Source organism: Acipenser ruthenus, chromosome 5, assembly GCF_902713425.1.
Source record: "Acipenser ruthenus chromosome 5, fAciRut3.2 maternal haplotype, whole genome shotgun sequence".
Lineage (NCBI taxonomy): Eukaryota > Metazoa > Chordata > Actinopteri > Acipenseriformes > Acipenseridae > Acipenser > Acipenser ruthenus.
The window spans coordinates 9,389,814-9,415,801 of NC_081193.1; the positions used below are offsets into that span (position 1 = coordinate 9,389,814).

Genomic DNA, 25,988 nt, shown 5'->3' on the forward strand with positions numbered 1-25,988 from the left:
TATATATATATATATATATATACATATATATATATATATATATATATATATATATATATATATATATATATACTGCTTTTAGCGAAAATGATCGAGAAAAACAAGTAATAAGGCACAATTAGTAATAAATTATACTCAGGCTCTTCGTTGCGAGTTTAATACGTTGTGTATTGATAATTTATTAATCAAATTAATTAGACAAAAAAAAGTTCCGCCGTGCATTAAGCTATATTTATGCACGGTTTCAAACCCCTCGGCAACTAATCAGCGTGCAGCATCCGAACATTCTGTTTTATAAATTTCATTCAGATGTAGCAATTACAATAATCCATCTTTGTATTTAGTGGCTGATTTAAAAACAGGTGGTTTCTACAGATCATTTTTATAGAATTGACTATTTCCTGAAGGCTTACAGTAGCTAGTGGAGGGATCAAAATGTGATGTCTTGGTGTCAATTATGCTACCTTTCCATTAGGTACATTTCATTAGGTTTTCTATACAGACATCCAATGAACTTACAAAAGGGCCAAGAAAACAGGCTGGTATTTAAAACTGTACCTGCCAACAGGGTGATTTTATGAGGCCAATTCATTTTCAGGGCTGTTGGAATATCTAGACCTCTCTCTACGTGTGAGTTGAAGCTGAGCAGATGACGGCTTGTGTTGCCACTGTTGTTCCAACTTCTTATTTATGGCAGTAGCATGGAGTGTGGCAGCCAGCAGGAAAGGTTATGAGATGATTAGCCCCTGACTGCCTCTACATCTGCTTCACAAGGCTGGGATCTGGGCATTGTGTGGCTGGAAGAGTGTTCAGTGTGAATGGTAATGACTAATGGGATGAAGTTATTAATCATTTGCAGCCTCTGGGCTTTCGGTTAGAGGGCAGGCATTCGCAGGTAAAACCTCCTCGGATCTTCTCAGGTTTAAAGCAGATTAGCCATAACCCCAGCAGCACTTAAAATCTCAATTTACTGTAATTGTGATGTCTAATAGGATCACGAACCAAAACATAATTATCACTGTGTTGCTTATTCAAATGTGCTGGGCTAAGTGCACTAAAGACTGAAGCTCTCAATTTACACATAGTGCAGGTACAAGTTCAACAGGGCTGTGGAATATTACCTGCCCACTTTCCTGCCCAAAATATATGCACTTGGAATTGTACAATTGGTATGTTTTTGTGACATCCTGGATAGCTGTTCCAAGAGATGTGTGTGTGTGTGTGTGTGTGTGTGTGTGTGTTTTTAAACAGAAAAAAACAGCCTGTATTGTTAGCATTTAGTTCAAATTGTAACAGGGCTTGAATTTCATTTTTGTGTGCCGGGGGGATTTCCCCCCTATGCTGCAGTCAATGGGGGGGGGGGGATTCCAAAATTTTAGTGGGGAACAGCAAAAAAAAAGGCACTTTTGCATATAAAAAACTGTATGTATATATATATATATATATATATATATATATATATATATATAAATAATACTGCATCATCATTCACACTGGTGTTGCTTTAAAATAAGCTGCTTTCAGGAGACCTAACAGCAGTTCATCACTGTGAGGCAGAGCACTCTCCATTGCTTTTGCCATTGTTGCCTGACGTGAAGTTTTTACATGCAGCGGAAGAAAAAGATGCTTTTCTTTTTTGGTCACTGATATATATATGTATATATATATTGTAATCAAAGATGGCTAAAAAAACAAAAAAAAAAACACACTGCACCATTGAAATGAACAGATTGGGGGGGGAGCTGAGCTTCTAAGCTTTCCAACGACACTGCCCTTTTCAGTCTAGCTGCTACAATGACGGAGCAATAGACTAAGCTGTGAAATCTGTCACATGATGAGAGGCTTAACTTCAGGTGTTCGTAGTTCCGGCTAGGAGTACCATACACATACTGAATACGTCTTTGCAAAGCCCCGAGTCTGTACTTTTAAGGTAGGTGGCTTTTACGGTGCCTGAGTAATATGTGTGTAACTTTTAATATCATATTTTTTATTTTCAAAACAGTTTACTTACTGCAGTGTACTGAGTTTCTATAATCCTTAAAGATAGCGGCCGAGAATCACGTACGAGAGAATAAAGTCTCGCGGCACTTAAAATATCCAGCACTACTTTTATTTATTTCTTTATTTAACTACTCAGCGTGTTTTCGTCACTGACACCCACTTCGTTAGAGGTTGTTGTAGTGTGTCAGGCATTCTAAATTGGGTGAAAAATACAGTAGCTTGGTGTCTTAAAATATCTTGGTGGGATTTTCCTGCACTGAAAGTTGCAGATGTGCGGGAGCATCTTGGAAAATGCGTGATTCCCGCGATCCCGTGCTGAAATCCAAGCCCTGGTAACAGTGTTTTGTGGATACAGTTTCATAAAATAGTGTTAACCACCAGAATCACATAGGTAGCAACCAACAACACTCTCAAAATAACCTGTTTTACATGTCATCGCTCCACTTGTTCATGTACTCAGAACAATCAACAACTGGATATCTCTAGAAGTTAATCCTAAATAGATATTGTCTCTGGGGCTACCTTGAAAACAAATTCACACAACAATCCCAGCATGTAACAATGCAAACTGAACCACCCACCCCAATACCTAAAAACATTAAGTACACAGTATATTTAAGCAAAAACTACAGGGTGCATTGAATGTATGAAGAGGTGAGTATTCTGGGTGGAGGAAGCTGAGATGCAGTCAAGGAGGTCCTCTAACTGTAGCTGTTTAACTCAGTGCTATTTTTTATGTAGCAGTCAGTTTAATGCCTCTTCATTGAATCATTCACTTGTAGATGGGTTGTTCTGCTGTGCTTTCAGTGGAAACCTTTTTATGCCCTATACATCAAAAGTGAATGTGGTCTAGTATATCACCAGATACACAGATTTGGAATCCTAATAAGTCAATGGCAAAGAGATACCACTTGCTAATCTGAAACTATTTAAACAAAAAAAAACCACACCATTATAAGAGCAATGTGTGTCACCGGGTATTTTAATTACTGAAGGTTTGCTGGCTAAAGATTGCTCATGCAAAAGTGCACTGTTGTTGTTTTGCTGTTGCTGCACACAAATTGCTATTTAACTGCTAAGAATTAGGAATTCTACTAGCGTTATTGAATATATTCATGCTGTCAAATGATATTTATGACTTGGAACTTTTATTATGAGGACTATAAAGATGGGATGGTAGTGTTTCATAGCAGAACAAGAATGTTAATCACAGTGCTTTGCCAAATTCCTCTACCCAGGGATAAGGGGGTGTAACGGATTTATCCTTTGTAAATGTATTAAAATGAATGAATGAACAAATAAGTGACACTCAAAGATGGCAAGGTGGGACACCAGTCACTAGGGGGTGTTCTTAACTAATGTATTCATTTACGGGAAACTCGACACATTCTGTAATGGAACACACTCTTGCTTTGCAGGTTTGTATAGCTTTGTGCTAACAATTTTCAGCAGCGGCTTATATGGGTTAAACATTTTACAGCAGGGAAATAAAAATAAATAAAAACAAAGATTCCAATACAAACTGTTTTGTATTGAATATACTAATACAAGACCGATCCACTGTCACGGGACATTTCATTTTCAGGCATGTCCATTGAGGAAATGAAGGGAATGTTTGACAGTTAGCTGGGACGGGTTTTAAAGAGCAAAGTGTTATCAGTCTGAAACATCACACCTTAATATAATGAATGTGATAACTGAAACAGAACATGATGTACAAAGTGATTTGTAAACAAGACAAATACATTGTTGGGTAAAATAACTGATATTTTTGACCCATACTAAGTTACTCCTGAATTCAAGCTGAATTATGGACCTGTATTTGAATTTGACCAGGACACTGCAATGGAATCCTTGGGATGTCCTCAGTTTAACCTCACAAAAATAATATACATGCCCACCACAGTAAAAGGCAATACAATTTTAAAGCAAGAGGTTTTTATAAATTATCCAACATGTTGTAGCTGGACACTGGTACATTCATTTATGACTTTGCTGTTGGTATTCTAGAAGCGGCAGATTACCGAACAACCAATTATATATCCAGCCTGTAGCAAGAATTGTTGTCTCCATAGCAACCTGCCTCCAGCTGCGCAGCTAACTCCATCAATGCAGTTTAATGTTTTTAATCCCGCCCACTGCAACAAAGAAAGAAGCCATCCTCCAACAAAGACAAAGACCATCCCGCATTAAAATGATTAACATCTCGGCACTACCACAAAAACCTTTCCGTACAATAACCCGATTGTATTATTCAAACTGCTATAACGTGTTCAATGCAAATGAGCTGTTACGAGTGAGCTGCAGCAGTACCTTTGACTCAAGGGGGGGATTTTGAGCAGCTGCAGCTGCTATTCTCCTGTGCAGTTAGGATGACCTCATATGAGAGCAGATATCTTAAAGTTCAATGCTTTATGTGCTCCCCCAGCTGATAATAGTTTTCTGTACAATATTTTATAAAGCACCGACAGGATCTGGATAAACAAGAAATCTCATCAAAATACAATAGTTCTCAGTTCTATCATTTCCATTCATTGCCCCTTGCTCACTATACTAAAAACCCTCTTCTACCTTCTCAGACACTGTATGAGATTCTATACTTTATTGTGTACATTCCTTTTCAGTATGTGCTAGACATGGTCTCTTACAGTTCAAGATTTTCCACCGTCTCCACCTTTCCAATACAAAATTGGCCAGAATCTGTCCGGGTATGGACCCAGTCTGTGACAAGTGCAAGCAAGAACCAGCCTCTCTAATCGACATGTATTGGGCCTGTTCAAAGCTGGCCCCATTCTCGACATCCATATTTTCAACCTTATCCCAAGTGCTTAGTGTATTAACTACCTTTTGAAAGGATTATTCTACACAAATGTATTACTATTGCTTTCCATACTGTTTCTTTTCAGAGAAAATAAACAGATTCTTAAAAAAAAGAATATATATATATATATGTGTGTGTGTGTGTAATAGTTCTGTTTTAGAAACCAAGAGTAGAAATGGCACCTGCACAAAATACAGCGCAAGGAAGGCTATAAAGCACAGCGTTTTGGGTGTTGCTGGATTGCTATAGATTGAAGGTTATTTCCAGTGGCATACAAGATACAGTGAATGCACAATTTGAACAGGACAGCCTTCTTTCAGAACCACCCCACTAATGTTATGTAATAACAATGCCCTGGAGGTCAGAGTGATCATCCAGACATGGGCATCTCACATGGCTGCTTGCCGATTGCCAATCAAGAATGACAAGTTATTTATTTCTTTTTTTTGAGTGGAATTTAATTATTTTGTTTTTATGCAACAAGACATGGAAAGCAGGCTGTTGGGGTTTTTATATAGATTGTGAGCCCATCTAAAAACTTTTTTTTGTGTGTTTTTATTATTATTATTGTGTGTGTGTGTGTGTGTGTGTGTCAAAGACCCAGTCTTTGGTTACAGTATCAAAAGAAAATCTGCTTTAGAAATTGCAGATGTCTGTTGAGACCAAGCCCATAGAAACATGACCTGCCTTCCTGTCCTGTAAAGTCAAGCCTTGTTGTCAAGTAAAAATACATTTCCACCATTCTTCAAAAACCAACAATAATATCTAATGTTTTTGATGTTTTGAGATATATAAAATTAAATAAACTGAAGCCTTGTTACAAAAATAATAATAATAATAATAAAAAAACTATTAGAAAACAATGTATTCCATTATCATGTTTTGGATATGAAATGTCTTTAGGCTGGAAAGAGGGCCTTGCTTTGGGAGGGTTTGCAGTAGTAGTGTGTCTTTCCATCACAACTGCAATAGCACTTTCCTTTGGTTACATACAGTCAGGTTTTGCATTGTGTCATTGTAAAGAGTCGTTGATGCCTTGTTTCTGAGCTCACATCTGCTCACTCTGAAGCGGCTTACCTTTCCAACAGCTGTCCTATAAAACCGTGGGTGTATGGTGACATAGGGGATGTGGTGATGCATTCCAGGACTGAAAAGAGGGCAGTCAGCAGTGTGTAATCATTACAGCTCAGTCGACTGCTCACGGGTGCTCATCAGACAAATGCTTGTAATTTCTCTTAATCATTTTTGTGAGCCTCTGAGGATAGAGAAACGTTGCTGAATCCCAATTACACAGCGCAAATGAAATCCTATCCCAGCTACAACACATCGCTTTCTACTTCTTTTGGGTATAGGAAACTGTGAACACTTGTGAAACTTGGACAGTGCTATAGTATTTTTTCATATGGGGTGTTGTGTGCACCACTTAGCAGGGAAATAAACAAGCATGTCAGCAGCTTGTGGCACCAAAACGGGCATTCTGCACTTTCTCGATCCTGGTCCATAGTGTAAGCTCATTGACCTATTGCTAACACACCATTTCCCACATTTCATCCAATGAATACAACTGCAAAACCAGTTCCTTGTTAGATTTTAGTAGAGGCTGGGATTACATTTTAGAGACATAATATTTTGAGTTTTTGTCTTTCTATTTGGTACATGATTTCATTCTATGTTTTTCACATTAAAGTTCACTGTGTTGTCCAGTAAAAATAGATTTGTTTACATTTTGTTTAAGTGTTTGTTTTTTGTTTTTTTAGATTATTAAGTGGTATATTTTGTATATCATGTTTGGATATGAAACGTCTTTAGGGGATCGAAGACTGGCTGCAATTGCACCATGTCTTGCTATCACATCAGCAATGTGCCAGCCTCTAAATACACTGGTCAATTTTAATTCATACTGTCGTTTAATCTTTATGTAAACAAGTGCAGAGCACTCCAGATAAGGTTTTGGGTTTGGGAGTAACTTGCCCTGTAATTTTAACACTGAAAGAGTAAAATGTATTTTCGGGGGGTAAAATGCAACATAATCTCGATTAAATACTGTACAATATTTTATGGTAATGGAGAAGGCATTAAAAAAGAGCCTTCCATTTTAACTGCAATGTTTGAACGTCTTTATCGGCTTGGTGCATTTTTTTTTCAAGGTATTGCACTGACTTCAGATTAAGTTACTTATATTTTAAAATGAAATTCTTAAACTCGGTGAACATGTTAAAACAGATAAAATAAGGACATTCATCAATAAGTTATAAAACAGTTTATTATAAGCACTTTTTTTAAAGCAGTTGCTGTTTGTTGCTTTAGGGTGTTTACAGTTCAGCCTGTGTAGCTTTGAATGTTTCTTATTCTTACTGTAATTGGCTGCAAAGACAACAGGGCTAGCCAGAGATTGGACAATGTTTGTTGTGTTGGTTTTTCTTGTGTACAGTTTCCTAGTAACTGAAAACATTGCATTCTGGGAGATGTAGTTGTTAGTGGAAGTTTTAGGGGAGGCAGACAAGCTGTGCAGCAAAATTGCTATACGTATTTTTATGCATTAAATTTAAATTTGAGTGCGCATTTCTGATTTTTTAATGTGTAAAAGCAGCAGGTATGCAGCGTATCTAGACCGCTGAGTGCAGTAGATGCAGGAGACTGTGCAGACGTATGACCTTCTATTGATGGTTTTTCATTCTGGACAGACCTGTCAGAAATGGTTGTGGCTGAAGGGTTAATAGGAGGGTACACAGTTTGACTTCCTTCTGACAGTTTTTATGTATGAATTCACATATGCACAACCCGGTAGAGCTGTACTTTGACCACCGCATTACCCCAAAGCTGGAAAGACTCAACATGACAACATGGGGGAAAAAATTATTCTGGGAACTGTTGAAACTGAGGTCATCTCACAGGGTGACAGTTGTTAGGAAGTATTTTTGGCCTTTCAACCAACAGCATTGAAAAGGCCACGTGTTATACTACAAGCACTGCTACACAAAGCTGAGAAACTGAAAAAAACCCCCCAAAAAAACCTTAAAACCCTAACATTTTCTAGTGAAATGTATTTCTCCACTAACTGGGGGATGCAAACCCTAGTTCTTGTTGTGGATAGTTCTGTAGTAAAAATGTATATGGGGGCTGCGTTGGTCATCCGATTAGCAGGGAAATGCACAGGCCATGACAACAGAAAATTGCGTAACAAAGGAATACCAGCAGTTCTTTAACCAGCTCCACAGCCATGTAGTATAATGTGTGCTGCTTCCATTTCTATTGGTTGATCGGCTATAAACGGTGGAGGGTGGCTTTTGCTGAAAGAACAGTGAACTCAGATGGAAACAAGGTGAAGATGTAGGTCATTTTTTGGCTACTGCAGGCTGGGGATAATTCGATGTAGGGCAAGTTAAATAGAAAAGCACATTAAACCATTTCATTATCAAAATGACATAATTTGCGATGTCCCTTGTGTGAACTTGGTATGTCGGCTTATTTTCTTAGCCTGCTCTGTATTTATTGAATATGTACCTTTCTCTCTTCTATACGTTTGATCCAACAGCAGCTCTGTCCATGTGGTCTCATAACACAATATAATCGTACTGGAACTTCCCACCAGACAACTCAAGTCTCTGCACTCTCCATAGTGTAAACTGCCCAGTTTCCTTTTGCTGTGAAATTCATACATTTTAGGACAAGGGTTTGTACCCCATGATGACAGCAACTATCTTATGTGTGGATCCTCTCACTTATACCTCCCATGTGTCCCTTAGAAATACCATCTCTTAGTTAAGGAGTTGGTCAGATCAATAAATCAGTGAATCAAAAAATCAATAATTAATTTTGACCTCCTCTTTTAGCACTAACAAGATTCATTGATCATTAAACACTGTAATTTACACATGGGTAAATAAAAATTGATGCTAATGTTGTCAGAAGTCAGTCTCTGCTTAATGTTATTAAGCCACAAAGAAGGGTGGTGGAGAACCTTTAGGATGTGCAGCTAATATACATTTGCCACGCCTTTTGTCTGTTTTGCTTTTTTAACCTATGATAGCATTCATTTTTTTGCATAAATCTTTCACAATTCAGAGTGACTGTTGGGGGTCACTCTGAATCACATTGATGATGCAGTTGACCACTTGAAACGCAAGAAGATAAAGGATGCCAACAGGAATGTGACGGAGTACACGTGCCCCTATGTTAATTTGTAGTATTTGTGTATTATTATCGTTATTGTTTTGTCTGGCAAAGCAGGAGTTAAAAACCGTCCCTGGCAGAAATACTCATGTGGAATGTGGCTGTCTTCAAGTTGGCGAATTGTTCGCCAATATATGTATATCAATGTAAACAGCAGCTGTATGCTGGGGAGAGGGAGAGGGAGAGGGAGATGGAGAGAAAAAGGAACGTAACTAAAGGAGAATTGCTACACTTACTGCATCAAAACCAGCATGGTACTTGTTTTGTTTGTGTTTATTCGCTTTGGCCAAGTGCCTTTTGTTTAGTGTTTAGTTGATTTATTTAATAAATACGAGCGCATTTGCATCTCACCCAGCAGTACTGTGCCCGTGTTTTTCCTGGTCTGAAGTCATCCCACCCAGCCGTCCGTGACAGAAGCTTTCAAAAGTAAAAGATATCTTGGTTATGTTGATTCCAAATATGTTGTTAACTCATAGTACACATTTCATAAGATGTGGTTTCATTTACTACATAGTGCCTGTATCTTTGAGTTCTGTTGGCCACTTAGTGTAGCAGGCTTTACAACTGTCGATTTAGATGATTGAATTGCATTACCAACAACTGAATTGATTGTTATGTTCAACAGACATCATTTACCAAATACACCCTCTGCTTTCAGACTGAAATCTCACTTACAGTACTACTTTAAAGCTGTACACAAGGCAACCCTCCCCCCCCCCCCCAACCCTCCCAACCCCCCCCCCCCCCCCAACCCTCCCAACCCCCCCCCCCCCCAACCCTCCCAACCCCCCCCCCCCCCCCACATTTAAATCCATTACATTAATTGGATATATGTAAACCAGCAGAGAAGATGCTAAGGGCAGTTCCACAGGCATTCAGTTCAACTTCCTCATGGATTGTTTTTAAGCAGACTTAGCTTGATTGATGCTGGTCTCCGAATACAGCATACTGTATGTGAATGGTACAAAATCCTACATCTTTTGTAGGGCCTGAAATTAACCTTGTGGTGACACATATAATGACACTCACAATAGTAGCATGTAAACATTTAAAAAAACAAAAAAACATCTCAATATGTTACATATACAGTACAGCTGTGGACCTGAAGTGTTTTAGAAATTATGATTACCACTCCTGTAAAATTACACAGCACTTACATAGTACTTTCATGGTCCATTTGCCAAGCTTTACCAAGGCTAACAATGATTTGTATCTTTGCTTTAACATATTAATCAGTGGTTCATCATGCTTGCTTGTGCTTTTTTTGTTTTCTCTATACTCTACTGCACTGGGTATTCTCAATTATAAATGTTTCCATCATATCAATTCAGTATTTCAGGACAAAGACAGAAAATAATACATGAAAACACAAAGAGCAACCACCTTACAGCACATACCAGTTTTAATTAAATTAAATTGAATCCATATTTGTTTTATTAATGTGTATGCATTCATGTCATTCATGTACAATATATACTGTACACCCTGTCCAGAATGGCTCTTAATATACATAGTACACAGTTATGTATTTGAATATACAGTAGCAAGTAAAATACAGCAGAAATATGTCAACATAAATAAAACATTACAGAATAAATGTTCAAATGTAATTAGTAACTGCGTTGGTAAAAATACACAACACAAAACTTTATATTATATTCCTTAAATATGTTTTTATAATACTTAACTACAGTAAACCTTGTGATCAGATCAGTTATTGGGACAAGGTGTTTGAATGCTGTACTGCAGTGCAGACTGCCTCACTTAGCTAATTGCATATCAGGGTTTTCTTTGTATGGCTGCTCCAGCTCAAAGAGAGGATTAAGCACTGGATAGAGGCTGCTGATTAATCCCAGTGGGGAATCCCCAGTACCTAACTCAGCAGCAGTGTGGAGCAGTCAAATTCATCAACCTGAGAAAAAGGGAAGAGACCAATCACATCAAAAGAGCCCCTTGCAATAACAACACTCAAATCCTGAAAACATGTTACTGCGTTACTGGCAATAATCTTTTAGCAAAAAATCAATGTTCCTTCCGAGGGAGTAATTTAACATCTGTATTACTTAAAGATGTGTTTTCATTCCTGTTCCTTGGAAATACCAGTACCGTCTCTCTCTCTCTCTCTCTCTCTCTCTCTCTCTCTCTCTCTCTCTCTCTCTCTCTCTTTCTCTTTCTCTTTCTCTTTCTCTTTCTCTTTCTCTCTCTCTCTCTCTCTCTCTCTCTCTCTCTCTCTCTCTCTCTCTCTCTCTCTCTCTCTCTCTCTCTCTCTCTCTCTCTCTCTCTCTCTCTCTCTCTCTCTCTCTCTCTCTCTCTCTCTCTCTGGAAAATGCTGGCAGATGTTGGTCATCTGCTTATTTTTCCACCTGAGATTGCCACCACTAACCTTCGACCAGATATTGTCTTGTGGATCAGCACACCTTGTTCACCTGGTAGAGTTAACAGTGCCATGGGAGGATGCTGTAGATGAGGCGTATAAGAGGAAGAAACTGCGGTATGCTCAACTAGCCGCTGAAGCGGAACAGCGAGGATGGAGAGTCCGGGTTTACCCAGTGGAGGTGGGTTGTCGAGGATTTGTGGCACACTCTACAACCCGGTTTCTCAGAGACGTCGGATTCAGTGGCCAAGAGTTGTGTCACACAGTGAAGAACTTATCTGAAGCAGCAGAGAGGAGCAGCAACTGGCTGTGGTTGAGATGGAAAGATTCTAGTTGGGGATCTCAAGCACAATAGAAAGAAACACTGATATAAGGGTAAGTCAGCTGGGCTGAATGGAGTGGGGGACGGAGGGGGGTGATGCTGGGACACCAGAATCACCGTTGAGCCCTCTTGAGGTGTCGTGGGCTAGTCGATGAAACACAGAGGATGGAAGGTACCCACTTGAAGACCCCAGAGATGTACCCTACTTAGCTCAATCCAGACGGTTGTCATGCTGATGCACTGGGGAGACCGCACTGTGCCACTAGAGGGTTTCACCCCTTTGTTTTGAAAGGAAATAGGCGGGTACAAGATTTAATTTCACTCCTTTGACAATTCTCTAGTACAGTGAAAAGTTATACTGTACATTTTATCAGGTAATTAAAAATTAAAGTCAAATATTCTTCTGAACAGAAATAATCTGTGTTAGTACTGACCCAACAAATTTCACATACAATACTTACAAATCAACATACAAGCAAGGATGTTTTTTTTATTTTTTATTATTATATATTGTTAAGTCCCAATGCAGAATTCCCACACGCTTTTGTATGCTTCTATTAACTGTTTCAACTTGGTCACTGTTTAGTCTAGTGTCACTAATAATATGTTATGAAGAATTATTGTACAAGTTTGCCTGAGAAACAGTATACTCCGGAGAGCAGTGAAACTTGGAAGGTAGCAGCAGTAGGCAGTAGTAAAAGGGGGCTGGATGTATTTTACACTGTCCTCAATACTTTGATGTTGGAATGTTAGCCTAGGTGTTCAGCGTGAACACATCAGCTCTCAGTCGTGATCTCTATTATAAAAGGATGTCAAACTTACTCTCCTCTTTCCTGTGTTCTAATGTTTTATTGCTGCTTTGGCACATATTTTTTTCATCAGCATTAGCATGAACTGCGACTTTTGGACCAAATATAAAATACAAAATATAGTACTGCGTGGCAACAAAGTCGAGCTCTGAGGAACAACTGTTAAACAGCAGTTGTTATACTTGTTCTGCTTTAATTTCAAAATCAAATACGAACACGTCACAGACCAGGAAGTGTAGGACACAGTTTGGTGAGTGAATGCACCGTTGCACCGGTTTATTATAAAACAAAAGGTTTAAGAAAACAAACGCTTCACAAAACAAAACGGTACAGTTGAGGCCAAAATAGACAGACAAAACAGATACGGAGCTAACACTCAATAGAACAAGTATCGCGCTGGTGTCAAGCCAGCATGAGTAGCAATTGTTACGATCTCTTTTTAGTTTCTCTTTCACTCACAACTCTTGTCTTGTCTTGTCTCTGAACACACTCAACCTTGTATCACCCATCACCCTATTTATACACCTGTGGCTTGAATCACTTTTAATCACTTCTTCAATTCACGGCTCTAGCCACATTCACACGTTTTTGCAGGGACGATTTTATCTCCCTCCCTGCTACCACTGTATTCCCCACACATACACACACCCCGTGCACCACTACATACAAAAACACTCCACATTAAACATAAAAAATAAACCAAATACACCCAGGGGTGGGGAGTACCCCATCACAGAACACCATCTGCTTGTTCATGTAACGCCAATGTGTTGCAGAAGGAAATTCACATCCTGATTACTTTGTGAAGTGTCCTACAAGTCATTGACAAACATGCTTGTTTGCCAATGACTATAAAGGCGCTGTACTTTTTAAAACTCCCAGCACATCGCCGTACGTTTTTCAACAAAACGTATTGGTTCACAGCAGGAGTTGAAGGGTAACTTTGAAAGCCCATGGATTCAAGTCTCAATGCACTGAATGGGTTGCTTTGTTTTTTCAGTTCAGAATTCATGTAACGAAGGGTGGACTGGTACACAAAACCCCTATTTGGCAGAGAAACTAGAGTTTCTGGCTTCTGTTCATCGCAGCTGTTAAAACATGAATTGGAGATAACAGTAAAACCAGATTTACGTACCATTACATTTTTATTGTGAAATCCTTTATGTATTTAAATATGTCATGTCAGACAAGGCACCCTCTACTAACACTGACACAAAAAATGTCATATTTTATTCAAAATTAAAACACAGTTTTAAAAAAGAATATGCCGACTGCTGTCCTCTTAGGGTTTGTTACAAACTGTCTCAGTTCAGTTACTTTGGTTTAAAAACAGTTTGCTTGCTTTTCACACTTAATGACTTGTTTTTCAATCTCTGACTGCTGCAGATAAAAAAAAATATCACAGCTCATGCAGGTTATGTTAAAGCAAATGTTTTCTGACATTTGCTGCAGATCATTAACCGTCTTCCATGCCAGTTCAGTGGCTCCATTAAGGGACACCAGGAGCTCTGGTAGCACAGAGCAGCTTCAATGGTATGATTCGTGGGTAGAATGGTACTTTTTTAATTAAATGGTATCACATTAGTAATAACTAATATACTCTGAAAAAACATTGCAGAATCATAATACCATCTGAGTACCAGTGTTCAGCAGTACCAGCAATGATGTGGTCTGCTAATGGTACTAGTTTAAGGGCGTCACCACCAGTATTTAAAAAAAAAAAAAAAAAAATATCTGTTATGTCCTTATGTGGTTTTTAAATTGATCATGCATGTACAGTATCCAAATACTTTACTTCAAACCATATTTTTGTGATGGAAATTATTTGATACAGGAAAAAGAGGATATTGAAGATAAAACGGGTGATAATCTAGACAGGAAACAAATTGACTTAATACAAGCTATTTTTAGCATTTGGAGAAAAATGAATGCCACATCTGTGCCTATTTTACATTTCATTGGAGGAGCATCTCCATGACTCACACTTTAAAATGTACTGTTCTAACAAATCAATATTCATGAAGGGATTCAAATTAATAAGTACTGAATGTGTCATGATTAGATGTTTACTGAATATGAATTAGTTTTGCATGATTAGGTTTTAATTGCTGAAACTTATATAAGTAACACACTGCGCTTTCCTTAAAAGAATTCCATTAAAACTTACACTAAAGATAAAGCAGATTCTCTGTGTTCAATCGGTAGGCTTGTGATTCACTGCAAACAAGTCTGTATTAGAGAAGGTTTGTGAGTTTTAGAGCTGTGTTGGTAAAATCTGGCACTGTTCAAGTCATTACAATAGACCCAAATCGATCTCAATAATCAATCAGGTGGAAGACTACAGCAGCTGTTCTGTGGACTTCTTTAACAGGATTGCCAAATCACCGAGATGCCAAAAAGAAAACGTCTGTCATCCGTAATGGAGAAAGGCTATTCAGAACAATTAGTTACCAGTGAGAGGGTCTTCCACCAGAAAGTGATAAACCTAACACAGTGGCTATTGAAATAAGAGATGAAAAATAACACACAAGTTGATATGTCATCACCCTGCTTTACCAATAGTTATGTGTCTCATCAAATGCTCACATCTCAATGCTGCCTGGTGTCAAGTCTGTAGGAGCTCTATGCTCTATGTAAAGAACTTCACTTTTGAAGACAAAATTAATTTCATCATTAACCTAATCCAAGATGCTCTAGTCCATTTAACACTTTAACCTACCAAGTATGCCAGTAAAATACATCCTTGCCATAGACAGAAATACAAATTTTAATACAAACGAGATACATCTTTAAGACCAAATGAGGTGTTAGTATCATGGTATCAAGTTTATTAAAATGACAGAATGTGGAATTACTTCTTGTGTTCTTAAGATACATGCAGAACTATGTGATATACAGACTGACAGATATCTCCATATATCCCCACAATCTGACACTACTAATAAATGATCCTATAATCCCATTACCAAGTTTCATCACACTTTAAGAAGTGGTTTTCTAGATGTTTGCAAAAATGTTAGTGTGACATACAGATGGACAATTTTACAGATATATACACCCCCCCATATAGCCGGAGATTCTCTGTGATGAATACATTTGATGAAATAGTTTACTTCACTCAGTCTATGAGTTTTCCCTTATAATCTCTGTGCAAGGCTTCTTTTTCCTTGCTGCAGCATTCCAAGTAATAACACATTGTTCCCCCACCTGAATACAGATTGAGAAGGAAAATAAACCTACAGCAAGGAGATCTGAAAATGTGCCAAATAATAAGAAAGAAATATGTTGTATTAACGCAGACCATGATTCATTAACTACAGCTTGGATTCTGCAATACTGATTTTAGCTCTAGAAGAAGTTGGCTTGGTCATGGGATTGGAGGATGCCTGCTGAACCTTCAGTTCTCCTGAGCTGCGTGGGGAATTGCTGCGGTGAGGGGAAAAATATAATTGCACATTCTAAATTGGGGAGAAAAATCAGGAGTAGAATAATGCACACAAGAATTGCGGTTTGGAAAAGTGACTTTCAGGAAACAAAACAGCAATTTCCCCCAATACTTGATAAGTATGCTAACTTGACACATCAATTGATTCAAAGAGCAGTATCTTAAATAAAAACAGATTAAATGTCAAAGGTCTACGGTTAAACAAACAAACAAACAAACAAATAAACGTTTGTGTATAGCTCAAATTAGGGTTTTAGCTCTGTTAAGTAAGATCGTTGCAGCACACTGTAGCTGTTATTTTACCTCTATGGTGGCACGAGCGCAGCCCTTGTATTCTAAATTGTGTCAATCAAACATTAATGGTCACATCGTTTTTTTTTTTGTTTTTTTTTTACAACAACACGTATGGTAATGGAAAGTACTTTGGATATAATGTGCATTAGTTTGTATTAATAATAATAATAATAATAATAATAATAATAATAATAATAATAATAATAATAATATTGCTGTATAGGTCTTGAGCTATTTTCAAATAGGTTCCACTTGGAAAGTTGTGAATTCATTGACAATTTAAAAAAAAGTTACAGTATCCTCAGTTACTATGATAAACTGTACCGTGTAGCTTCCTAAATATTTGAGATTCAACGTGTACTAATTACTTTAAATATTTAAACTAGTAATTCTGCAGCGGCGAATCTTAAATGAATAATTTCAGTTATAGACTTAACTCGTACACTAGACAAAGAAAAATCAGCCACAAAGCTCACCTGCAATGGGAACAGAAAACACAACTTTCAGCACACCTGCGCTTCCATGCACTCCGACAACCTCGACTCACTCCACCTTAAAAGGACACCTCGGCAAGAACAGAGTGCTCCACAGAGACCACGCCTTACGCTGGCTGTGATTGGCCAGGGCCAAAGTACCTTCATTTTCATTGGTCGGGTTTCCACCCTGGAATTCCCCCTTCCACCTTTACGTTGTTAGTTCTGTGCCTTCATTGAAATTCTGTGTTACTCCGGGCTGGGAACTTTATCCTGTGCGTTTGCTGGCGGAGCGCTCATTCAAACGAGCGCTGTGTTTTTATTCTTGCATGCAATCGTACATAAACTCATAGATACAATCCTCACGCTTTAGTTCTGGAGCGTGCGCGCTCGCTAATATTCTCCATTAATAAAAATACCGTTTTTTTTTCTTTCACGGCGACAGGAGGAATATGTAGGCTACGTCAAGTCGAATACACAGACTCCAAGAAAGAGAAAAACGTTGCACCCTTTTTTTTTTAATTCGGGATTTCCTATTCCAATCGGGAATTTGTTCTTTCCAGTACAATGGTTTTATTGGAGACGTATCACCAGATTGCTTCATGTTAACCTTTTGCACGATTTTAATTTCGAGGTAAAGGGAAGAACACTTTTTTTTGTCGATACAGATATAATACAAGGAAAAAATGCCGGACCAGATTACAGTGTCGGAATTCGTGGCCGAAACGAATGAAGATTACAAAGCACCCACCGCCTCTAACTTCACCACTAGAATGTCTCAATGCAGGAATACTGTGACCGCTCTGGAGGAGGTAAATCTGTGACATGCATTACTCAGTAGCCTTGTCATTTTTTTTATACAGTGGCAGTATAGTTTAGTGAAGGGGACCGTATACCTGCTACAGTACGTTGACAAACAAAGGTGCTGACATTGAGGGGGGGAAACGTGTAGTTCTGACAGCGCCAGTGCACGCCAGCTCCTAGTCTATAGCAGAATTGATTAACATTGTTTTCCCAAGATGTGTTCTCACATCATCATCATTATATATATATATATATATATATATATATATATATATATATATATATATATATATATATATATATAATTTTAAATTGACAGGAACAGTGAGTACAGTACTAAAGTATTTAAATACACTAGCACAATCAACGGAGTTTCACACAGCACAAACTCAAGAGTGTATTTTGAACGGGGCAAGGTATACATCGCACAGCCACGCTATGTAAACGGCAAGTTTTTGAAACAAGGTAAAAGGCATACAGTATTTAAGTGTTCGCAGTAAACCTAGTTTTAACATTAGGGGGTAATTATTGTATTAAGTGTATCATGTTCTGAATTATGTAGAAGTGCCTTTGTTTTAACGAGCAATTGTATGATTAACACTATCCCAGATAGATCGGTCGTTCCCCGTTTTTTACTCCAAAATATGCTTCCTTATATTGGTTTGTGGTGCAAAGAAACAAGAGGCACTTCCTGTTTGCAAAGCCAAGGATTTGTGAAATGATTACAGTAACCTATACCGGTTCTGCTACCAACAATACCATACATAGGGCGTTGAACCGCTCTCCGTCAGGTGATGTAAATTGAATTCCTTGGTTAGTAAACTGCAGGTTCATAATTCACCCTATTTACTTATGCCGGACCTTTAGAGATTTAGGCACCCTGTGTTAGTTCCGAGACCTGCAGATTTAACTCTTTCCGCTGCAGCAAGGATACCAAAGCTTACAGCTGGCTGAGTTGCACTGAATGGGAGTGAATAAAGATGGTGCGGGAGGAAGGCCTTCTCTTGTAAAGCCCCAGTGTTGTGGAATGCTGTACCATCTTCAGTCAAAAACAGCATTAAAAAAAAAAAAAAAAAAACATTTTTATAAAATTGCTTTTTTTGACCATAATTTAAGCACTGACTGAACAGTCTTTTGAACTGTTTTATAGGAATTCTCTTTGCCTCTTAAATTTTGTATAATATTGTGAAATGGTCCTTGTGATGAAAGGAGCTATATAAATGTAAATAAATAAATGCAGAAATGCAGGTAGACTGCTTTTCACTGCAACAACGGTTGCCATTGTGAACACAAAGATGATTGTTTAGGGAAAACGCCTCATTTACTTTGCAAAGTAGGTGGTTTGCATACATCTGTAATAAACAAACCTTAAGAACATAAGAACATAAGAAAGTTTACAAACGAGAGGAGGCCATTCAGCCCATCTTGCTTGTTTGGTTGTTAGTAGCTTATTGATCCCAGAATCTCATCAAGCAGCTTCTTGAAGGATCCCAGGGTGTCAGCTTCAACAACATTACTGGAGAGTTGGTTCCAGACCCTCACAATTCTCTGTGTAAAAAAGTGCCTCCTATTTTCTGTTCTGAATGCCCCTTTATCTAATCTCCATTTGTGACCCCTGGCCCTTGTTTCTTTTTTCAGGTCAAAGTCGTCCCCTGGGTCGACATTGTCTATACCTTTTAGGATTTTGAATGTTTGAATCAGATCTCCGCGTAGTCTTCTTTGTTCAAGACTGAATAGATTCAATTCTTTTAGCCTGTCTGCATACGACATGCCTTTTAAACCCAGGATAATTCTGGTTGCTCTTCTTTGCACTCTTTCTAGAGCAGCAATATCCTTTTTGTAACGAGGTGACCAGAACTGAACACAATATTCTAGGTGAGGTCTTACTAATGCATTGTAGAGTTTTAACATTACTTCCCTTGATTTAAATTCAACACTTCTCACAATATATCCGAGCATCTTGTTAGCCTTTTTTATAGCCTCCCCACATTGTCTAGATCCTTGTATCCTTGTATAGTATAGACGCCTTTATCCAAGGTGACTTACAGAGACTAGGGTGTGTGAACTATGGCTCAGCTGCAAAGTCACTTACAACTAGGTCTCACCCGAAAGACGGAGCACAAGGAGGTTAAGTGATTTGCTCAGGGTCACACAGTGAGTCAGTGGCTGAGGTGGGATTTGAACCGGGGATTTTCTGGTTACAAGCCCTTTTCTTTAACCACTGGCCCACACAGCCGCCTAGTAATGTTGGATGGCAGTATTAAGTAAAAGTATGCAGGATACTGTTCTCCCAGTACTGTGCATAGTGTAGACTGCAGTGTAGTTATTCCAACAAATTTAGACTCATGCACATTCTACAATTAAGTACAAAGAAGCATCAAACTTGGCAAGCTTTGAATAACAACCTGTTTTTTTACACCACCCGCAAACTTACATCAAACTGTTACCCAGGACCGAACGCAGCAGTAAATAAATAGGTCATTAGGTTCAGTAAGGCTTCAAAGAGTGTTGTAAAGGGTCCTGTCCCCCTTAATGTTTACAGTGTTCCCATTTGGTTGTGTTTCTTAACAGCTGTAGACACTGGATTTTGACACAGAATGCCTCAGCCAAAGAACTGCAAACAGTCGAGCGTGTCACTAAAACAGAATTGTGTTACCGTCTCCCAGACTAAGGGATGCTGGTAGTGAAACTGATTCCTGCAGTGTATGTCTTATTTCAGATTCATTCGATCCCGTTAATGACAGCTATGCCTGCCCTCTGTGCCTAGAAGAGCGATCTTGTTTGTAACCGCTGTGTGCTATGCAGTTTGCTTAGTGAAGTATCTGGAGCTAGTGGGATGAGTGTACTGCAGTTTTCCTCTGGATAGCAGCGTTTATAAGTAAGCCTAATGTGACCCCATCCAGTGTTTGGAACTTGCTATCAGAAATATTTGGCGGCAGAAGTGAATTTTGAATTGTCCATAACGATACAAACACTCTGTCGCATAGTAATGATACACCAATCAGCATTGCCCAGTGTCTGCAATTACCAAATGCACCTGGAGATTACACAGCAGTCTTAAAGCTCTGTTGAGGCGACAGGGTGCTTTAAACTTCAGAGTTTTAAAAAGTCACCAGGAAGTGTTGACTGAAACAGAAACTGATATAAACCAAACCTCTGAAGAAGACATCTATTGACAGTCCATGCCCACACTCCCTTAACAAACCACTGGTTTAAGAGAGGCTTCGGGATGCTGTCTGCAGAATTAGATTGTGCTCAATTCCAATGTTGCCTTCCTCCTGTGGTTTGCATGAGAATAATCAATGCTTTTCTTTTGACTAATCTGGGACAGGCTGGAATCCGGCACTCCTTGGGAAGGAAGCTCTCCCTTGCCGGAGTGTGTCTCATGGGGACCTGGGATAATGGGTCCGGTACAAAACGCTTGCAGATTCTTTTCTTCCTTGTTGTTCCATGTATGGTGGACTCTTGTTGAGTCAAACCTTGAGGGAAGTGTGTGCAGGTGTTAGCAGTTCTACATCAAGAGCAGGTTTGGGGTCTGATGTTATAAATGAGAGAACCAGTGATGCTGTTAGCATGTGATTGTTCAAATGAGCAATTCTTTCTTAGGGCAGTGATTAGAGTTCAGTCTGATTCTGTGCTGACAGATGGTTAGCCCTCCTTTTAATTAAAATCAAAATTTTGAACAGAAATTAAATCTTGCACTGTTCCAAAAAAGGGAAAGATAACGGGACTCAAAATATGCTGTACGTAATTTTTTTTTTTTTTATTTTTTATTTATTTTGAGCAAAGGAAACCTACATGCTGGTACAGGCACCTGCAGTGGCCCAGATTTTTGTTTTATGAGGTTCTCTTTTTATTGAATTGTCTATTTAGTTTTAATTTTGTGTTGTGGTGAACGGTAGAGCAATCATCTAAGACCTATGTGCACAGGAAAACAATGCATGTTTCAAACATATTTAGTTCCTGGTTGAATTAGAAAAGATCATTGGGACTACTTGAGGACCTTGTTAAACAGCAAAATAAGACCTCTCTAATTTTTTACCTTAATCAGACTACTGGGAAGCCCAACATTTATGGGGGTGATCGGTATCCTAATACACAGGGCATCCAAAAGTATATGGTTGTCTAGTAATTTGTCTTTCATGGACTGTGACAGTAGCAGGTTTCAGTTTTAATAACACTATGGTTGGTGTGCAACAGTCCAACCTGACCTGATAGAAAAGGGCTGAGCTGGTGAAAATTGTGTCCAGGATTTATTAAATAGTTGGATTGGTTTATTACAGAGTTGCACAGCTTTGTATGTTAAGAGCATTATTGTGTATAGTGTATAGTGGCAACCCAGGAATGTGGCCCTACCTGCATAGCTTCCAAGTTTGGACAAGATGAAGCATGTCCTTCAAACAGCATGCGTATTGGCCAGAGCAACTGTAGACAGAGGGACTAACCTACACCCTAACCTACCTCCACACCTACTGTAGGGAAAGCAGCCTTTATTACAAGAATAAGGGAATAATTTAGATTGTAATGTAAACTACACATGTTAGACATCTATATGTGTGTGTGTGTGAGGCTGATATCTGGTAACTGCTGCTATGATTGTATTAATCAGAGATGTCTGGGATGTGGTGTAGGCGTATGCTGTGTATAGCGAAGGAGCTGGGAGGCCCTTGGTTGTAATACAAGCTTGAGTTGCTGACTCTCTGCTGGACCTTACAGTGTTGGTTTGCATACAGTGCTGCTCTTTTCAGTCACCAGACTCACCCTTTTGTTACCTTGCTAAGACTGTACAGCCTGCTGTTTTGTTACATAACGTTATTTGCTATGCACAGTACCTACGCGAAGTGTATTTCGATAACTTACAGTAACAAAGCTTAATAAAACACTGGTGGTGGTTCTCTGTCTTATATCTTATTTTTATATATATATCATGTAGAAACAGCTGTGTTTTATGAATCATTCTGTCCTTTCAATTTGTCATGCTCAGAACAGCAGCAACTGGTCAGTTGTGTTCCCAGGTTTCTAGTTCACTAATGGCTCCAGCTGGTTACCTTTAATATGCCTTTCTCTTAAATTGGGGCTACAAAAGAAAACGTTTTGCATTGCTGTGTCTGTATAAATGTGACTGGTTTATGTGTTTTGGCACCTCATGGGAGATACTTGGTAAACAGAGCTCTGTTATAAAGCAGACGAGTGTCATCCTTTGTGGGTGTGTTTCTGCTTCAGCTAAGATTTTTAAATACAATTCCCTGTTGGCTTCAGTATCCCTTTCCCTCATCATTCTGTAGAGCTTAATTTCTATGAAAGTTTCCTAGCTGTGGTACAACAATAAACTGCAGCTCCCTACTCTAGTTTAGTATTCATGTACAGTTGCTCCCACAATGCTGTGTGTGTGTGTGTGTGTGTGTGTGTGTGTCTCAAGATATTACTTCAGTTTACTTCAGTCTTTAACGTCTATTTTTTTTAAAGAGGTATAAAAAAACAAACCACACAGTTAATTAAAGAATGGAGGAAACACTTTGAAAATAGTGTCCCTTCAGTATGTGTGAAGCAGGATGACCAGAGGATTTGTAACTCGGCACTCTTTATAGTCCTTCTCTTCTTCCAGCAAAGAAAGCATGTTCTCTTGATAGTGTGGGTCGTCACTTTTAAACCTATATATAGTTTTATAGGGCATCGACCTAATAAAACCTGCTGCACATATTCGACACATATTCCTCTCTCTTCTTACAATGTAGAAATGGTAGACACAATCTGAAGTCTACATTTTTGCACAGCTCTTGTAGGTACGTGTGGTATGGTCCAACTAATGCGTGGTAGAAATGACCTGACGGGGTTAAGAAAACCCACGTATCTCATACCTTGTGCTGTGGGCAAAACTAAATAAGCTTGGGAAGAGATTCTTATGTGGTTTGTTGTGTTTTTTTGGTGTGGTTGGGTCATGATAACATCAGCAGTGAGCGACTGGGCCCATTTGCTGGCAGCTGTTGGTAGAGCAGGTGTGGTGGTGGGAGGGAGGGCAGAGGAGTGCAAGTCATGTTAAAGAGGGAATTAAGAAGCCATTCTGAACTTAATTGCCATGGTGAGACATTCAGAAGTTTACAAGAACCCTCACACACAATTCCTGACTGACTCTTCCAGTAAGAAGCTTAACGCTAGCGTCATTGTAATTTCAGACTAAAGTGCAGCAAACCTCTCTAATCCCCTCTCTCTTCCCCTGAAATTAGCCACTCCTGTGTACTTCACGAGTGGTTTGGGAATTTAACACATGGCAACCTAAGCTGATAGCTGTAGTGATAACTGTTTAGAGGAATGCGTGTTCAAATAGATCCGCTGTGTGGGCGACACAATGCAAAATGTGTCACAGAACAGCTTATTTTGTATTTTAAAAACAAGGAAGCTTGTGACTTTGTGCTTTGCAAAATACGTGACTGATAAAGTATGTGGTTTAAGCATTTTGACTTTGTTGGTCAGAGACCTTTCTTGGAATTAATTAACATCTGTTCAATAAAGCTGTTTGTAATTATGTAAAATAAATGTGTGATCCTGGGGCTAATATAACATTATGTAGCCAAAGAGTAGTGCGAATTAAGGTATGTGAAACCAGCCGAATAAGTATAAACTGAAACAAGCTATAACCTATAACACTATACCAAACAGAAGGAAGTTTCTACACTTGTTGGAAGATGCTGCCCCAACAAAAACTCTTTACATAGAGTATTTTTTCGTCCACAGTTATTAATCCCATAAATAATGTCACATTGCAGGAGCAGTCTGGATAACAAATGGATTGAAACAAAATGTAATATACAGTAATCCACAAATTATTATAGCAATATATTTTAAAAACGGCATCTATTTTCAAAACCGATTTAGATTACTTTGAAGAGCAACTTGATATGGGCTTGATACAGCCTACTAGCTATAGTAAATCATTATTCTTTCTAGTATACTATTCTTTTGTATCATTTTCTGTTTGTCATTTCATCCTGGTGACTTTTTAAAACAGTTGTTAAGCACTTGTGTGGCCTCAATATAGCTCCCATAACCATGTCTACCCTCTCGGTACACTGGAATACTGGTATACTGGAGTGCAACCAATAACCTGTCCTCTTGCAAAACTCTCCCTCCAGTCATTTCTGGCATTTGAATGTGTCGAGAGGGAGGAGTTTGCAATACGAGCTTGTCGCATAATAACACTGTTTGAAAGTTAAACACACAATGCTAAACCTGTTTTTTCATTTAATCAGCTTTTTTTGCCTTGCTCTAACCCTTTGAATTCATTTCTATTGGAAAATCAGGAACTCTCCAGGGTGTCTGTGCCAGATAAAAGGTTTGCACAGGAGACCCAAGAGGTCACGTCAATGTCTAAATTAATTCAGGCCTGTACAAATACCCTTCTGAAGTTTTGAAGGCTGCTGCAATTTGCTTTCCACTCCATAAAGGAAGACAAAGTACTAGGCGCAAATCCAGTCTATTTAAAAGCCCGCAGGCCACTGATCTATGCAGCTTGCAATTGGCTTCTTTAAATAAAAAAGGTGACTTGATCTTGTGTGTGCTGCCAAAATATGCATCCCATTGTGGGCTACGTTCAAGCTTGAGATTGATGGTTTCGGTGGTTGCCAAAAGAGTTTTAATACAAATACATTTTTACAACGTTCTGCTAAATGCTTATTAGCTCTGCTTTATTTATTAAACTCTTAATTATGAATTGTCTTCACTTGTGGGGTTGAATAAACAGTTTGCTGGTTTTCCTTTTATTATTTTTCTTGACGGTTTGTTTTGAATGGGTTTATTTCGTGCTGTTACTATTGGGGTTTCATAGGGACATTAATTGGTTTCTTTACACAAGTTCGGTTTATGGGGGTGCATTGACCTAGTCTTTCTATAGGTTAGTGCAGATGGTTTTACATCCATCAAATTGCCTTGTACAAATTAGTTTCAAACAGCTGTAATGTACTGGGTTACAGAGTTAACTGGAATTGGCTTATGGTGGGTTTATAAATGCTGGTCTTTTGGAGAAAAGCTGTTTTTATTTAAAAAAAAAAAAAAAAAGTTATTTGCTGTGTGTAGACCTTATTTAAAAGGCTTATAGCAAAGGCTGTAAACTGCGAGTCCTATGCTGTTCCTCTGTAGATTGTTTTAGTCCAGTGAACCATCTGTCATCCCACTAGAGATTCATACCCTGTTTAACAGGTACCAGGACCTCAGCTGGACTCCTTTCAACACTGTACTGTATACAGATCTAGGAAAGATAACTGCAGTTTTTGATTTAGAAGCCACTGAATATAGTTACTGTAGTAAGTTTAGCTTAGGACTATATGTCTGTTCAGTGGTGACAGGTGATGTCCTAAGTCCCTTCTGCATCACCAGTGTAGGATAAATGAGCTTCACCCAATTCAAAATGAAAAAATGCTTTGGCTTTTGTTCACACAAAAAAAGCACCTGGTTTTAAAAGAATATGTTTAGTTATAC

General features: G+C 38.6%; 1 protein-coding gene across 5 annotated transcripts in view; it reads left to right on the forward strand.

Moving 5' to 3' along the window:
- The first annotated feature begins 1,834 nt into the window (after positions 1-1,834).
- The window catches only part of LOC117402522 (arf-GAP with SH3 domain, ANK repeat and PH domain-containing protein 2-like), a 74,520-nt gene continuing 50,366 nt past the window's right edge, over positions 1,835-25,988 (forward strand). For 3 of the 5 annotated variants that reach the window (XM_059023622.1, XM_059023621.1, XM_034003755.3), the window contains exon 1: positions 16,933-17,524. In XM_059023622.1, coding sequence (XP_058879605.1) covers positions 17,399-17,524 — 126 coding nt within the window. In that variant the 5' untranslated portion in view covers positions 16,933-17,398. Of the gene's footprint in view, positions 1,931-16,931; positions 17,525-25,988 lie in introns of those variants that run through there. The other 2 variants (XM_059023623.1, XM_059023620.1) reach the window with 2 other exon arrangements.